A 16,347-nucleotide genomic window follows, 5' to 3' on the forward strand; every position below is an offset into this window, starting at 1 on the left:
TCGCTTCACGTGCCGTCACCTGTGTCTCGTTGCTACGACGCTGTATGGACTACGGTCCGCATCAAAATGTGGTTCAAACTCTTCCGACTGACTCAATGCCACTATACAAGAATCCTCAATCCAATCACCTCCGGAACCCTCAAGCAGGTGCCACCCAAGTTCTAGCAACAGAGACCGTCCATCGACTTTATCCCGTCACGGTGCTTCTCGGTAGAATCGACGAACTGTCAAAAGTAGCACGAATGTCCCTATGCACGCACGTTTCTCCCCTCTCTTCTTCCTAAGTCTGTGGCACTTCAATGCTCGCAAATCAATGACCTGTCTCAATATTCGCGTGCTAGTGACCACGCGTAAGGTGTGCACCCATAGCGTCTCCAATTTCGCTCGCGAAACGCTGGCGTTGACAGAATCAATCAAGCCACCAGGACACTGAGGAATATAAAGCACTGGCCTTCGCCTGGAGGGTTGAAAAGGATTGATACGCTTATCTGCGCAGAGCAGTGCTTGCCCGCCTTACAGAATGCTGCACCTGCATACTGGATGGACTACTATACACATACGACACGCAGGCTCGCGTGGGAAGGATGGAGCTCGCTGTAAGCAAAGAGGTGTGGGTTTGAGCAGAAGCTTGGCACCAGCTTCTGGTTGCCACCACTCTTCATGGCCGTGTTCTCGCAGTGTGATTGCAAAGTCAAACTTGTCAACGCTGACCGATATTGCCAGCCCTGGCTTCGATGAACAGCCTCTTGAGAAACGAGTGGTGCACGGCACTATCCGCGTGGTACCAGAAAGCCAAGACTTTCGGTGAGAGACGATCGGCCAGAACACGGCATTGGTCAGCTCATGCTGTCATACGCGGAGGCGACGGCTGTCATTCGTGGTAGATCCACGAACTAAAGCGGCTAGCTCGGCAATCGTTCGAGCTCTGCACGAATTTGAACGCATCGAAAATTATCGTGCCGCTTACGCTTGGAGGCCAGATGACGTGGGAAGTTGCATGTCGGAAGGCAAACGAGATTGCGGGGGTTACCGAATACAATTGTGAAAGGATGCTCTAGGTTACATGATGACCCAAGAAGGCGGGTGTTGTCGCTTTTGATGAGACTGCTTGAAGAGAGGCGATGCTGAATGCGCGGGCGACGTAGGGGCGATCTGACGGCTGATGAGTGACTCTGGACTACATTAAGGCTGAGTGATGTCTAGTCTTCCGTGGCTGTAACCGAGCTGGCGCGTGACGAGGGAGATGGTGGTGGCACGGGTAGGTTGCGAGAAAAGAGAGGTGCAGCGGAGGAGCTGCTTGGCGATTGGCTGTGTGCCAGCGGGTGAGGTGGCTTCGGCCCTCCTGGGACGTCAGGGGCTGTGAGGTGAATTGGTGAATTCAAGAGGAACTGTAGGATCCTTTGTTCTCGTTGACAATTAGCGACACGAGTTGGACGTATTTCCGTGATTCTTGACGTCTTGCGTCGCGATGGATTCGAGGTAGAAGCTTGCTCGATGTCCTGTGCATGTCGCACCATACGCGACCCAATACGAGCCAGCAGTGGTCGCGCTGCCTTTGATGAGAGAGCGATCAGACACAAAGCTAGTCCCTAAAGATGCCAGCCGAGTCAAAACGATATGAGCCGCGACTCAGAGCACCGCAAGAGTCTCTACTGAAACGCACCACCAAATGACGAGCACAGTAGTACGCTGCTTGGAACAGGAGCAGCGTAATAAAAGCCAAGCCGCGCGCTGAAAAGGCGATGGTGGTAGCGATGCCCGAAGGCATGAATGATTCCACGAAGGAGGCTGGGCGGGACATCAAATTGGTCAGAGACTAGGAGCACACGAGCTGTAGATGCGCACCAAAGGTGCTCACCTGGAGACAGAGTGTCAACGAGCTGCTCGAGACCGCCTCGGCGGTTCCAGAAGCTTGGGGCGCCAATGTCTGGCAGTCCGATCAGTCGCAAAGCCAAGGATTGCCAGGAATACCCTTCGGTAGCGCGAGCGGTCGCGTTCACGATGGCTAGCTGCGCCAGCAAGTTCTCGCTGAGCCTCGCGAGGCCCTCGCCGAGTCGCTTGACGTGAGCCTCGTGTTCCGTCTCCGCCACTGCAGAGAGAGCTTTCCTGTGTTGATGGCTCTCCGCAGCAGCCTCGATGCTTGAGCGCAGCGATTCGATGGCGTGGCCCGCGTCGCTTGAAGCAACGCGGAGGCGTCCCATTGCTTTGAGGCCGTATTCATAGGACTTCTGATTCATCTCGATGCTTGCGGAAAGTGAACCCTTTAGCTGCTCTGTTGAACGAAGTATCGATGCCACATGCGCTTTCGCTTTGGTTGTCAGCTCTGCTACGTGGAAGTCGACCGCTCCATGCATCAAGTTTAGCAGCTCTGCTGATACAGAATTGAGCTGGGCCTCGACGAGGGAATGATGCTGAAAACGGATAGCGTGCTGTTAGAACTTTTGAAATGATTCAGCGCCCCAAGGCGTTGCTCACTTTCAAAGCAGCCTCATGGAGAGCGTCCGTGGCAGCTTTATCACGGGCTTGCGCTTCTTCGTTCATGCGAGCACGCGCTTGCTGCTCGAATTGCTTCGTGCTTGCTTCGCGGGCCTTCAACAGTTCCAGTAGCGCCTTCTTCTCACGGGCCAGGCTTGCGTACAGCTGTCGCGCTTCGTCTGCCCAAAGAGGCGAGCTTATTAGCAGACCGCACCGCAGAGGATGCATGCGCCGCGACTGACCAACTTCACGCAACTGGCCAAATGCAAGACACAACGTGACGATGTCGCGCAAGTGACCACTGTAGCTGGCCCATAGCTGGGGGCTTCTTGACAAGGCTCTACGACAGACAGTGAGTGGTTGTCAGGGTGGTTCTTCCCAAGTACCGCAGAACTGTGCGGAGCGGTACTGATACTCACTCTACACAAGCTGACGGCTCAGAGTGCTCGGCAAGCCGTGTGCACTCCAAAGGGACGGACAATCTTGCGGTAGAGATTTCACATAGAGTCATGGCGATGGCAGCTGTATTGGATGAGAGGTCTAAGACAATCGGCGGCAAAAGAGTGACTTCGGCCCCATGCAAGACGCTCAGTCACGCACCTCGCGTTCGTGCGCCTTGTCTGTCTTTGATGTCATTGCAGTGCGATGGCGACGCTGCATCCAAGAGGCAGTCCGGATTTTTTTCGTACTCTTGGAGGGCTACGTGCGCACGAGAGAAGACGGCAGAGTACATTGAGGCTGGCAGGTCGAGTTGCGCGGCATCTGATGGCCAAAATGTGAGCTCTGATACACGACATTCCAGCATGTATGCGGTTGTCATGCGTGACGATGCTCACTTGGAAATGCTGCATTTTGATTGATGTGATTGTCGTCTGTAGAAGCTTGGGAATGCAACATTCCTCCGCTCCGAAGCGGAGTGTCACCTTGTTGAACGTCGTGGGTAGCTTGAGTCGCCGATGATGCTGCAGTCTGGCCCCACAACGCGAAAGTGGGATGTATGCTCGACGGTGATAGCACCAAGAGCAGTGTCAAGAATACCGATTTCGTGCCGAACAGCATCTTCGCAGCACGAACCCCACTTCAAGTCGATAAAACTATACCGGGCGTGCACAACACTTACTCGCCGCCTCCACGGGCAGGCTTATGAGTCTTGGCTTGTGTTTGAATGCTGCTCATCTCCAGCACTGGAGCACAGACGCTAGACAAGGGCTTTCAGGAGGCTTGGTAGCATACAGACGGAGCTATGAAGGCTTCTTCCATTGGCGATTCGCTTTCCTTGACCCGCCAGACTTGCGCGTGTTGAAGGTCAACGTTTTTCTAGCGCGTCTTTGCAGGCCAGGCCTTGAAGCGGGTCGGTGGGCTGATGGCACTGCAGTTGACGGTCAGTGCAGCGCTGATGCTGGCGCACAGAGGCCAGAGAGAGTCCTCTGACAGGAGAGGGGATGATGGATGGAAGTCATGATTCAGTTGCCTGATAGAGGGCAAGCATGGCGTGAATCTCGCACAGCTATATATAGGCGCTGCTTCCGTGCGGGGGACCAAGCCTACACGGCGCGGCTCGAAATCGTGGGTTTATAGCCGCGGGCCATCCCGCGCTTATAATTCCTGAAGCTGCGCTGATGCCTGCATGCGTTGCGCGCGCGGGGGACGCGGCTGCCTGATGCTCACGCGCGCACACGCAGCTGCAGGAACTGCGAGATAAGCGCCTTGGCGCCTCAGGCAGGCGAGTCCGGTTCCCACACCTATCGCGGAACTTGTCCAGCGCTCGTTGTATATAGATTGGAAGTAGATTTGCCAGAGGAGGCCTTCCTCCCCTCGACCATCATATTAGCCTGCAAATTTGTGCTCCAACTTGGTTGGAGTCCATCCTGAAGCTCGTTCAACTGGAGGCCGCTCGCATCCGCATCCCCTCCGTCCGGGAACGGAGCACGCTTCTCTCTCCTCCCGGCGCAAGGCAACAAGAGATCATACAGAGCAAGGTACACTAAGAATGTCGAGCACTTTGCAAGAGAAGGAGATCAAGGATGACAACAAGAAGGTCGAGGAAGCGGTGGAAGAAGGCGAAAGTGCGGACGCGGACACGAGGCTAGAAGCATTAGGCTACGCGCCCGAGATGCGTCGCAATCTTTCCACCATAGCGGTGCTAGGCATGGGGGCCAGCATCATCGCAGCGCCATTCGGTCTCACCACATCCGCGAGCTTTGCGCTCGTGAATGGAGGAGCTGCTAGCTATGTGTGGTGAGCACTAGTAGCATCAGGACAATGCTTGTGCAAGGCCTCCAGTACTGACGACACCCTCGCCTCTGCGTGTCTAGGGGTTGGATTTTCTTATCAATTGTTTCCCTTGCTATCGCTGCTTCTCTCGGAGAGATTTGTAGCCTTTATCCTACGTCTGGAGGAGTCTAGTGAGCAGTAGTCTGGACTACTTGGTGTCGTTTCACTTTGTCACTGATCAAGTCTTCTATTTTAAAGCGTCTGGACCGCTCATTTGGCGCCCAGCAAGCAGTCGGCCATCATCGCTTCCTACATCGTTGGCTGGCTCAGCTGCATCGCTAACATTCTTCTTTGCTTGTCCATCGCTTTCGGAGAAGCGCAGCTCATCATGGCTGCGATTTCGCTGTTTAGGGATCAGAATTGGACTCCTGAAGCTTGGCAGACGATTCTCTGCTTTTGGGCAGTACTACTCGTCGCTGCGGCAGTGAACGCTTTCGGAGTCAAGAGCAAGTCGCTTGAGCCCATCAACGTTGCTAGCATCTGGTGGACTGCTGGCGCCTCACTCATTATCCTCGTCACAACCTTGGCGATGTCGGATGTAAAAAGGAGCGCGTCGGATGTGTTTGTACAGTGGAACAACACCTCTGGTTGGCCGGACGGATGGTCCTGGTTTGTGGGGCTGCTCACACCCGCATACGTGCTGACAGGTGAGCTGCATGGACCGTTCGCGCTTCGAACTCCACTGATCGGCCTCTCTCTGCGACTTCTTAGGTTATGGAACCATATCAAATTTGTGTGAAGAAGTGCGACAGCCCGAGCGAGCTGTGCCACGAGCGATGCTTGGATCCGTGGTCGTCGCGTCTCTGAATGGCTTGGCGTTCATTCTGCCTTTGACGTTTGTGTTCCCTTCGCCCTCTGAACTCGAGGCGGCTTTGGAGGCGGCCTCAGGACTGGTCCCTTACGTCTTTGCCCAAGCTACTGGCACTGCAGGTGGTGCATTTGGCCTCTTGTTCCTCGTCCTTGGCATCGGCTTGTTCGCGAGCATCTCATCCTTCACAGTTGCTTTCAGATGCATTTGGGCTTTTTCTCGAGATGGAGGTAAGGTTTCACGCGATGCTCAAGCGTCGCATCCACGCCTTTGACTCGACTAACGCTGGCTTGGCGCGACGCATCTTCGTCATTCGCAGGACTGCCGGGAAGCCGTTGGCTGAGAAGGGTAGACCCGCGGCTCATCGTCCCACTCAATAGTTTGATTGTCTCTACGGTCATCATTGGGCTTCTGGGCTTGATTTATCTCGGCGCCACGTCTGCATTCAATGCGTTTACGGGCTCCTGTACTGTGAGTATCTGCATGGAAAAGACTTTACCCTGGCAGACCGTTAAATTGCAATGTCATCGAGTCCCCCACAGATTCTTCTCGGCGTATCGTACGTTGTGCCCATCGCTATGTTGCTCAGCAGAAGACGAGCACCAGTCCGATTTGCTTCGTGGGGACTTGGAAGATTGGGTTGGATCGCCAATGTGTGCGTGTCACCCTTCGTTTCCGTAATCAATCCAGCTGACAAGATGTGCCTCTTCATCGATGCTAACCTTTGTCCCCATCGCGTAGCGTGGCTCTTGCATGGGTCTTGTTTAGCATTATTCTGTTCTGCTTTCCAACCACAGCATCGATCACCCCGGCCTCGATGAATTACGTGAGGCGTGTCGGCCGGCGCTGCTGATCGAGTGTCGCGAAGCGAAGCTGATGGTCATGCATCCACCCAGGCATCGGTGGTCGTGTCCTTCTTTGCTGCATTTGCGGCTGTCTTCTACTTCACAATTGCCCGCACACGCTACCAGGTGAGTTCGCCTGCGACAATCTTGAGGTAAGGTCAACCTGCAATGAACTCAACAACCGTTCCTGTGCCCGTCCGCTTCTCCAGGGCCCATTAGGAGCTGGTCAGCACGGAGACCGAGCATAGACAAGAAGAGTTCTCAACAATTGCACGCATGCCCCCTCGCCGACGCCACGTGTGTCGCTGCTTCAAACCTTGTCACGCCTTCCGAGGTGATTGCTGCTTCTTGGCGATGTGTCCGATCTGGTTTTGTTTGTCGTCCACTGTTGTGGCTATGCGGGCGCGCAATGCATGCCGCGAATGATTCGCTGTGTATGCGTTCGCGAGGTCTCGCCTGGAGAGAGAAGCACGATTTGTGATTGTAAGTGCGCATCACGAATGTGGCAGGTTGCGTGAGCACTCGGCAAATTTGAGGAGGCCTAACGCTACACGTGATCTTCGCTAGAGTGCGCTAGCGCGGCGCAGCAGCCCATGCACATGCCTCAACAGCATCAGCTGTAGGTGATGGACGTGACGTGTACTTGTGGCTGAAGCATTCACGACTCAGTCGGAGCTAGTCCACTCACAGTCAGTGCGGTGCGGGCTTTCCAACAAAACCATCACACCTCACAAGTCACCATTCCACGTACACTCGTGCCTCTGCCTTCACCTTAAGACCCGGCGCTCCTGACTTACCTGTCGGTACTGGCCCGGAAGCATCCAACGACGGGCTCTGCTGGCCTGTGCGACCCGATCTTCAGCTGATTGCATCGACAAGTAGAAGTAGAGTAGTCAGACGCCTGTTGACTGAAGAGCAGGTCAAGGTCACGTCATGGATCATGGGAACCTTGCCACCAGCTCTGCACCTCTGAGTGACGTTGGAGCTGGCGGAGTGCAATTGGATCCCCTGCACTTGCTGCACTCTGAGATCACCACTGTTACTTCTGCGCTCCGCAAGCAACTTCGGGTCGCGTCTTCATCGTCTTTTCTCGGTAGCAGCAGCAACAGCTCTACCACTGGCGCAGGTGCCATCGCTCCAGGTACGACATCAGCTTCTCTCACGAGGGCAGCGGTCGCAGCAGCGGTCGCATCGCTTGAAGCGTCCACTTCGTCCGCTACAGACGGCGCGGCATCATCCAATGGTCTCACTCCTGCAACATCCCCTTCTGCACGCTTGACCGCAAGTGCAGCTAGACCGATTTCGAGCCTAGGCTCCGTCAATATCACAAGGCAGTCAGCCGCGTACGCCGGTGACCGCGACGAGAGCCTGCCAGGACTGCTCAATGGCTTTACCGTGCTTCGTGCACAGCTAAGAGCGCAGCAAAGTGAGTCTCAAACCCCAAGCCGCCGTCCCGCCGTTCTCCCCCTTGCTGATCATCTCTGCTCTCCCGCAGCACTAGGCGATCTCCCCCTTCTCGTGCTTCTGGCCCCTTTCCTTCGAGTGATTCTTTCGCCGCGCACAACTGGTCCGATCACGTCAGCTGCTCTGCAAGCGGTGCATCGCCTCCTGCTCTACCGCATCATCAAGCTGCCCGCCAATCACTTGGGCAGCGCTTCGCATTCCTCTTCCAGCTTTCGAGCCGCCCAATCGGCCGTCGCTGAGATCGCACATGCGGTCTCACACTGCCGATTCGAAGCCAGTGATGCTGCTGCTGACGAGCTGGTGCTGCTGCGCATCCTCGCGGTCATGCGTGAGCTTGTATGCGGAGATGCCAATCGAGCTTCGGGAAAGGAGCCGCTTGCGAATATTCTGGGTGACGAGAGCATATGCGAGATGGTAGAGACAGGTTTGAGCATGTGCTGCCAGACTCGACTTAGTGGTGAGTGCGATTTAGGAATCTCCTCGAGCTGCAACTGGGCACCTCACCTGAAACGTGTTCCCTTTGCAGACCTGCTACGCAAGACCGCAGAGCAGTCGATGATTGCCATGGCTCGTACACTCTTCTCGCGCCTCCACGCCATACCTACTACCGACGACGAGGCTTTTGCAGGAGACGATGGCATGTCACAAGTGGAGCCAGAGCACGCGACTCTTGCGGCGGATCCTGTAGGAGAAGATAAGGCGGACGATGAGAAGCGCATGCGACGCATGACGATGCCCGATCCGAAGAGTGTTGCAGTACCTGCGGCCGCCGCGGCCACCCTGCAAGAGCTCAAAGCGATCGGCGAGGCGGAAGCCGATGAGGAGGCAGAAGAGGAAGAAGAGGTCGGCAAAGCGAAGGGCGATGCGGCGCTGCCCTCTGATGCTCGGTCAGGCCACGAGTCACAAGATTCGCCCAAACATGTTGCGGGCGAAGAGCACCCAACGTCCGCTGACCTTGTCAACTCAGACCAGATGGACATACTCGGTCAGGTAGAGCCTTATGGTCTTCCGGCTATCAAAGAGGTTCTGCGTGTCATCATCTCGCTGCTGGATCCTCACAACGCTCAGCACACAGATACCATGCGCCTTCTCGGCCTCTCGATGCTCTGTTCCATCTTCGAGGTCTCCGCCAACTCTATCGCGAGGTTCCCTACCCTGCGAGCTAGCGTGCAGGACTCCGCTTGCAAGTACCTCTTCCAGCTCACCCGTTCTGATCACCCGATTGTTCTCACGCTGTCTTTGCGGGCCATCGCCATCATCTTCGAGACGATGCGAGAACAAGTGAAGTTGCAGTCAGAATATCTGTTGGATTACCTGCTCGACCGACTTGCGCCTACTTTTCCACTTGCTCTGGAGCCTTGGAGCGATGAAGCTCTTCCCAGCCTATCCAGCAAAGCAAGCCACCCTGGAGCGGGCCGCGCTTCATCAGGGAAAGAGGCACGTGATGGCAAGCAGCTTGCGGTTCCTCCACCGCCACCACCCCCGCCCCAACCACGGACATCAGAGCGCGCACCAGCTACAGGTGAGGCGCGCGAGCTGCTGCTAGAGACCCTGGGACTCATTTGTCGAACGCACAGGCCCGACTCGCAAGCTTCGGACAGTGATATTGCTGTCGAGCTTTGGGCCAATTTTGACTGCGACGTCGATTGCGAAAACCTGTACGAACATCTCATACGCTTTTTGTGCCGCGCCATCTACGCCTCAAATCCTCTGCACCCTAATTCGGAAGACAGCACGCAGCTCTTTGCCCTCGATCTACTTCTTACGCTTGTTTCCCACATGTCTGCTAGACAGGAAGCGCTCATAGATGGCTCTTCGCTCCACTCAGAGTCGCATCGCAGCCCGAGTGTTGACGTGCAAGCACTTAGCGACAGCAAGATCCAGAAAGCCGAGCTGCTAGCAGGCGCTGCGCGTTTCAATGCCAAGCCCAAGGACGGTCTGACTTTCCTGCAGGCTCAAGGCCTCATCGATACGAGCGGCCGAGATGGGCTCAGCAAAGCAGAGAGCATCGCAAGATTTCTGAAGACCTGTCCAAGACTCGACAAAAAGCTCCTCGGAGACTATATTTCTCGTCCTGACAACATTGAAGTCCTGGAGGCTTTCATCGGCCTGTTCGATTTCAGGGACAAGCCTGTCGCAGACGCGATGCGCGAGATGCTAGAAACATTCCGTTTGCCCGGCGAGTCGCAGCAGATCAATCGTATCACCGAGACATTCGCCAAATTCTACTTTGCCGCTAGTCCTCCTGAGATTCGGAGCGAGGATGCGGTATACGTCCTAGCATATTCCATCATCATGCTCAACACTGATCTTCACAGTCCGCAGAACAGGTCGCGCATGACGGCCGAGGATTACCGGCGAAATCTGCGAGGCGTCAACGATGGCAAAGATTTCGATATTGAGTACCTTGGGACAATTTACGATAGCATCCGCAAAAGAGAGATTGTCATGCCTGAAGAGCACGTTGGACAGCTGGGGTTCGATTACACATGGAAGGAGATCCTTAGAAGGGCACGCACAGCGGGACGTCTCGTATCGCCGGTCACTTCAGCTTTTGACAAGGCGATGTTCACAGCTACCTGGCGCCCGATTGTCGCAAGCATAGCTCACGCTTTCTCCTCCTTCCACGACGAACTTTTGCTCGAGAGAGCCATTAGCGGCTTCAGACAATGCGCTATCTTGGCGGGCACTTTCGACATGGGCGAGCTCTTCGACTTCATGCTGCAAGGACTAGCCAGTGCTTCGGGTCTACTGGATGGCCAGGTTCCTGGAGGGGGCGCGTTGACCAACAATGCGCAGGTGGAAGTGGATGGGCAAGCGATCACTGTCTCCCCCTTATCGGTTCGATTTGGAGCCAACTTCAAGGGTCAGCTTGCCGCAGTCGTTCTCTTCACGATAGCGCAAGGCAACGCCGTGAATGTTCGGACAGGCTGGTCGCCTATCTTTGAAATGCTCAAGAATATGTTCGTGTCCTCGCTTCTGCCCTCTTCGATGTCTCAAATGCAGGACTTTGCATCGCCCGACGATGTGGACGCCAGGACGCATAGCGTTCCAATACCCTTGAAACCGAGGAAATCATTGGGGCCCTCACCCCAGGACCCGAGGGCGCAGGGAGGCGGCTTATTCAGCACTCTTTCTTCGTACCTACTTTCACCATATTCCTCGGCTCAAGAGCCAGCAGCACCCGACGTTACGGCTGAAGACGTGGAATCAAGCCTTTGTACGCTTGATTGCATCGCAAGCTGCCGCATCGACGAGCTCTGGGCACAAATATTGCGGCTGGATGGACCAAACCTATTGCCAGCGCTGCACGCCGTACGCGACTTGGCCGACAAGACTAGTATCGATCAATTGCGCGCAGCAAACGCCGATCCTCTGCGCAGAGTGCAGGATACAGATCAAAGCAGCTCAGGCCGTTCGACACCTACATCTCACATCGCTAGTGCAGGCTCCACAATGCGCCGTCAACTAGCTTACGAACCTGCGTCCGTCTTTGTGCTGGAAATCCTCACAACTACAGCGTGCTCTGCAGATGATCAAGCGATGCAAGAAGCTTGGAATATTGCCTCTGGGCATATCTCTGTCTTGCTGCAGGCGCCTCTCTCCCACCATCCTATGCTGATTGAGCGCGCTGTGGTCTCGCTCTTGAGACTCATCGAGAGAGTGTCTCCGCTGGCCGAAGGAGCCTTGAGGGATCAAATCTTCGTTGCACTAGACTCTCTCCGCTCGATACCGCAGGAGCTCCGTCAAGCAGTCAGCTCGCAGTTGATTGCCGGGCTAGCGCAAGTCCTGCGCAGCGATCCCGGCTTCGCCCGGTCACAAACCGAGTGGAGTCTCGTCCTTAGCCTGGTCACAGATCAAGGAGCGACTCGAAATGCGCGCTCTGCAAGGAGGTCAATCAGTATCATTCGTCAAATTGCCGAGGAGCGTTTGATGAACGATAATTTTGAAAACGTGATCCACATGCTGCAAGACTTCGCCCTGAATGCCGACTGCACTGGCTGGCGTGCCGAAGAAGCTCGCAGTGGACAACGGCGAACGTTGACGGAGAAAAAGGAGCTCGCCGAGTACGAAACCGTATGCCAAGAGCGCGGACTGGAAGCGATTGAGGTATTGGCGAGCGTCAGGACATCGATTCCTCGGCTTCTTCGGACCTCTCGCCTTCCGCCATCCGATGCATGGTGTTCTACGTGGATCAGTCTGATGCTATCACTGGCTGCACAGTGTGTTAATGGACACCGACCTGCAAGACAAGCAGCCTTGACGCATTTGCAACGAACAGTGCTGGCTGAAGAAGTGTTGCAGGACGCGGATCCAGCGGAGCTTCCTCTTGCGCAGATATTTACAATCGTCCTCTTTCCCACCCTTGAAGAGCTGCTGAAGCCTGCCATATACAAGAAGGACCCGGACCTCGGACCAGGAGGGATGCAGGAAACGCGGATGCGCGCATGTGCCCTCACCTGCAAAGCTTTTCTGCACTATCTCAGCGCGCTGGCCCCAGCTGGGATTGATGAAGGCTTCAAGCAGTTATGGCTGCAGTTGCTCGATTTGCTGGACCGCTTCATGCATGCCAGCAAGAAAGACCAATTGGTGAGTGGTTACTCGCTGACTGCAAAGATGTCATTGCACCATAGACTTGCTCATTCTGACAACGACTTGTCGATGTGATCCAGACGGAGGCCATTCCCGAAAATCTGAAGAACGTCCTGCTCGTGATGCAAGCATCTAATCTGCTCGTGCGCCCTGCGGATGCCAACATCGCGGACGCGCGCACCCCTCAACAGAGCGCTTTGTGGACATTGACGGCGGATAGGCTTGGTCGTTTCATGCCTACGCTTTTGGATGATGTCCTTGCATCTCATGAACCTCGGGAGCAGTCACAGGGAAGTGCTGTACGTGGCGAGGCCGAGCCAGAAGATGCAGGCCGGCAGGGCGAGAAGGGCACGTCGGACTGACATTATCAATTAGAATGTGGTTCTTGATTCTGCGCTGGAAGTTGAAGCGAGTGAGCCGGAACCCAAAGCTTTTGTGTGAGGGACGTAGTGCATTATCTCCATTGCGATGCATGAGGTGACTTGAGTGGCAACAGGGCACGACGATACTATACAGACAGGCAGGCTTCAAGCGAGTATGAGAGCGGCTGGTTGGGGGGTTTTTGAGGTTGGTTGCTTCTGAAGCGCGACGCATGGCTCTTCCAAGTTGGTGATTGTCATTGTCAAGGCGGCATGCAGAGGCACTCTCAGCCGACTATTATGGTTCCAACCGGCAAGGGTAGAGGATCGAAAAGGGTAAGTGAGGCTTCAGTTCTCATCGAGTCAACAATCTTACGGGAAAGGTTGAAGTTGAGTAGGAAGGTTAGCCATATCATCTCTTGAGACTCGCCTGAACTCCTAGCGCCCAGACGGCCCGGGCGTGTCTGACGTCTCAATTGGCACCAGCTATGCCGCGCGGGCGTCTGGCAAACACGTGGCTCGCGGCTTCCGAGACTCACCAATCTTCATGCCCTGCACCGCCATCACGAATCGCACCCCCAGTCCAAACTTCTCCTCGAGAGCGAGCAACTCGCGGAAGATCTGGTCCCTCATGTCGTGAGGTCCTACCTCCAAAGGTGCATGCTCGGCACCGAAGTCGTCGGCAGAAGGCCTCTTCGCTGGCGAAATTGAAGCTTTGACGTGAGTGACTACCACGATAAGACCTTGGAGCGCCTTGGCACCTCGCTTCGCTGTGTGATCGTCGTTCATTTCGGTGGGCCGACTAAGGGCGTGGGTTTGAAGGGCCCCGTCCCACCGGCTGGCGTGTTCTGTATTTGCCCGGATTGCGACAAGCCTCGCGAGGACCTTCAGCTCCTCGTACAATCCAGCAGGGTTCATATGGCCGAACAGCAGTTCCTCAGGCTGTGAGGAGTCGAAGCTACACTCGATCATGATGGTACTCAGTCTTCCTTGGCAAATAGCTTCCGAGGCGTGCATCCACACCTGATAGTTGAGATCCGTCCGTGAGAGGCGGTCAGTCTCAACGTCACCGAAAAGGAGCAGATTTTGGCCCGTCGCCACATTAGTCAGCTGCGATGAGAGACACGATTTCGTCGAGCTCAGCGCAAGAAGAAGCACAAAGATGGTGGTACGTGAGCAGCAAGCCGTGTCCAAACTTACGAAGAACGCAGTGGACCGCAGCCTTTCGTGCGGTCCTGAAGTGGTGTGCGGGTGGTCTGCAGCAAGGATGTTTGCAGAGCCAGAACCTTCGCCATTGCACGCAGCAGCGCACAATCCGTGGGAGAGCTCAAAGGCGAGAACTGAAATTTCTTTGGTGAGTGATTGTGGGCGCCGAGGTTGTAGACTATGAAGAATGAGAAAGCCACGTAAGCACATGGACTAAGGTTACTTGTCCACACGGTTGCTTGCCACTGCTCCGGCAGGAACGGGCCTCGTGCGGTGACTTAGATGATCCGCATGACAATCTTCAACCGTCTCTCAATCCCCATCGGACTTTGTTGCGACTCACGCTCGTAGCACGTAGCCCACCCCCGTGTCAGCGGCTGCATTATGAATCTGAGCTGTGCGCGCTGGCTTCGTTCCAGCATCGACTCCTCGGGCGAACTCAGGAGATTGCTCTCTGCGAACGACGCTCGGCCATACCCCGGTGCCAAAGATGCCCTCAAAAGCTGCCAAGGGCGATTCCAGGGCGTACACCGGCTTAGGAGGTGAAGTCACTGCGCTGGCCAGTATCAAGCCGTACGTGTGGTCCAGATGCGCGTGAGAGATCAGGAATGCCTCTGCACGCGAAGCCAAGTATCCAACCTTCGAAGAGACGCTGGAGCTGCTGGCCTTGCTCGTCCATCCACTAAGATTGGAGACGTTTGCAGAAGATGGCGGCGATGAAGAGAGAGCCAAGTCGCCAAAGCCGGCACATTGATGACTCGCTTGAAGCTCGAGGACACGAGACATGCCACCCAACCAGGAGCCTAGATTGTACACAGAGAGGACTTGCTCAGCGTCAATTCGGAACCGCATTGCACCTCGGTGCCAAAGCGATTCGTGCTTCGAATCTGAATTTATGCACATGGGCCATTGACTCCATCTGTTGCGCGTCCGCATATTCGCAAGCCAGCTAGTCTCCTCCTCGCTCACCGACTCACCTCCCTCGATGACCACATAACTGTCCAGCCAAGAAGTCCCCCAAGTCTTGATGGCGTAGCAGCTGCAGTCAGTCTCCAGTGGCCCCCCTCCTACGCCAAGACACACAATCTCAAAACCGTGTGCACTCTTTTGTGGAGCGCTTCGAAGGGAGTTGAGAGTGGCGGCTGCGTCCACGTAAAGACGTTGGCCATCGTAAGCGTGTTGCAGAGCTGGGTCGACGAAAGCCATGCTCTGGTATCGGTGTATCTTGTGCTGGTCGGGTGTGGTGGGGTAGCGGGTGGGGTAGCGCTGGTCTGCGGATCGAAAAGTCGGATTAGGTGGTGTGTGGTAGGGTTGCGCTGGTCTGCAGAAAGAAAAGTCGGATTAAAGGGAGAGGACGAGCAGCGTCCATTAGTAGGGATAGGCCAGGAAGACAGAGGGGAGAGCAATCGGACATCAGCACCACCTCAAGCAGCATCAGTACGGAACTGCGTCACAGCAGTCTGATATGGAGGTTGTGTCGCAACTCCACGACGTCTCGCTGCATTGGCTCACGCCACCTGGATTCCGGTTCTGCCGTCCCACAACGCGCAGCTCCCAACCTCATTGCGCACGTGACCTCTCGAAGCTGAAGCCCGCTTGCGGGACACAAACTTCATTGATTCAGGTCAGCTAATTGACGTGCGCATGACAGCGAGGAATGTACAGTGAGCAGAACAAGTGGAATATAGAGCGATGGAAGTGAAGCGCAAGTATGTCAATGCGACTGATGCAGATGTATGTGTACGGCTGCTGATATCAATCAGTTGTGAGGCTGGGAACATCAACTACGCGTCGTGCTAGGTGGGTGGACTTTGCTGCACGGTCAGGTGGTGCAAATGCACGTGCCTTCGCGCGCCCCTATTCTTTGTTCCCGCATGGTCAATTTGCACGGGGCAGCTGTAGTCCGTGGGCGTGCGTCTCGCTCACCCTCTGCGACTCCTTCGCCGTCTGGATCGGTATGCCCACCTACTTGCACCCAACAAAATGACTGAAGAAAGCCAGCAATTCGTCACTAGGCTCGCAGCCTCAGCGCGCCCGCTGCGTGGCTGTCACACCCCCGCTTGCAGGGGATGCCCCAGCGCATGATGGTAGTGGTGCTGCAATGGTGCATGGGGCGGCTGCACGCCGGGTGCGCGGGGCCGCCGAGCACGGACCGCATTGGCTTGGCGCCATGCAACTCCGCCGCGCGCTAATGAAGCAGCGCCGCGCGAGGGGCCTTTGCCCTCACCACTACCATCATCCCCACCGCGTCCCCCGCGAGCGGAGGTGTGACATTCGTCGCGAGCGCTCACGGCACCCAGACAACCGCTGCCCCACTTGCACG

At 55.7% G+C, this 16,347-nt stretch overlaps 4 protein-coding genes across 4 annotated transcripts; 2 read left to right on the top strand and 2 right to left on the bottom strand.

Annotated features, from left to right (window-relative positions):
* Positions 1-973: 973 nt before the first annotated feature.
* IE81DRAFT_369198 (hypothetical protein) lies at positions 974-3,997 on the bottom strand. Its single transcript, XM_025517219.1, has 8 exons — positions 3,312-3,997; positions 3,076-3,237; positions 2,895-2,997; positions 2,718-2,815; positions 2,476-2,654; positions 1,859-2,411; positions 1,664-1,788; positions 974-1,589 (listed from the first exon to the last, which is right to left on the bottom strand). Exons 1-8 carry the CDS (start codon positions 3,532-3,534, stop codon positions 1,200-1,202), a joined length of 1,833 nt encoding a protein of 610 aa, XP_025366466.1. The 5' UTR covers positions 3,535-3,997; the 3' UTR covers positions 974-1,199.
* Positions 3,998-4,300: 303 nt separating this feature from the next.
* IE81DRAFT_343434 (amino acid transporter) lies at positions 4,301-6,810 on the top strand. Its single transcript, XM_025515738.1, has 9 exons — positions 4,301-4,713; positions 4,791-4,880; positions 4,948-5,396; positions 5,461-5,787; positions 5,877-6,028; positions 6,100-6,212; positions 6,299-6,383; positions 6,454-6,528; positions 6,612-6,810. The coding sequence occupies exons 1-9, from the start codon at positions 4,466-4,468 to the stop codon at positions 6,648-6,650; spliced, it is 1,578 nt and encodes a 525-aa protein (XP_025366467.1). The 5' UTR covers positions 4,301-4,465; the 3' UTR covers positions 6,651-6,810.
* A 281-nt stretch (positions 6,811-7,091) lies between these two features.
* Positions 7,092-12,849, top strand: IE81DRAFT_369200 (Sec7-domain-containing protein). Its single transcript, XM_025517220.1, has 4 exons — positions 7,092-7,828; positions 7,898-8,323; positions 8,393-12,456; positions 12,540-12,849. The coding sequence occupies exons 1-4, from the start codon at positions 7,336-7,338 to the stop codon at positions 12,819-12,821; spliced, it is 5,265 nt and encodes a 1,754-aa protein (XP_025366468.1). The 5' UTR covers positions 7,092-7,335; the 3' UTR covers positions 12,822-12,849.
* Position 12,850: 1 nt separating this feature from the next.
* IE81DRAFT_326686 (hypothetical protein) lies at positions 12,851-15,494 on the bottom strand. Its single transcript, XM_025514886.1, has 5 exons — positions 15,002-15,494; positions 14,368-14,827; positions 14,019-14,202; positions 13,358-13,928; positions 12,851-13,189 (listed from the first exon to the last, which is right to left on the bottom strand). Exons 1-5 carry the CDS (start codon positions 15,228-15,230, stop codon positions 13,182-13,184), a joined length of 1,452 nt encoding a protein of 483 aa, XP_025366469.1. The 5' UTR covers positions 15,231-15,494; the 3' UTR covers positions 12,851-13,181.
* Between the last annotated feature and the right edge of the window lie 853 nt (positions 15,495-16,347).

The sequence above is a fragment of the Ceraceosorus guamensis genome, assembly GCF_003144195.1.
Source record: "Ceraceosorus guamensis strain MCA 4658 unplaced genomic scaffold IE81scaffold_128, whole genome shotgun sequence".
Classification (NCBI taxonomy): domain Eukaryota; kingdom Fungi; phylum Basidiomycota; class Exobasidiomycetes; order Ceraceosorales; family Ceraceosoraceae; genus Ceraceosorus; species Ceraceosorus guamensis.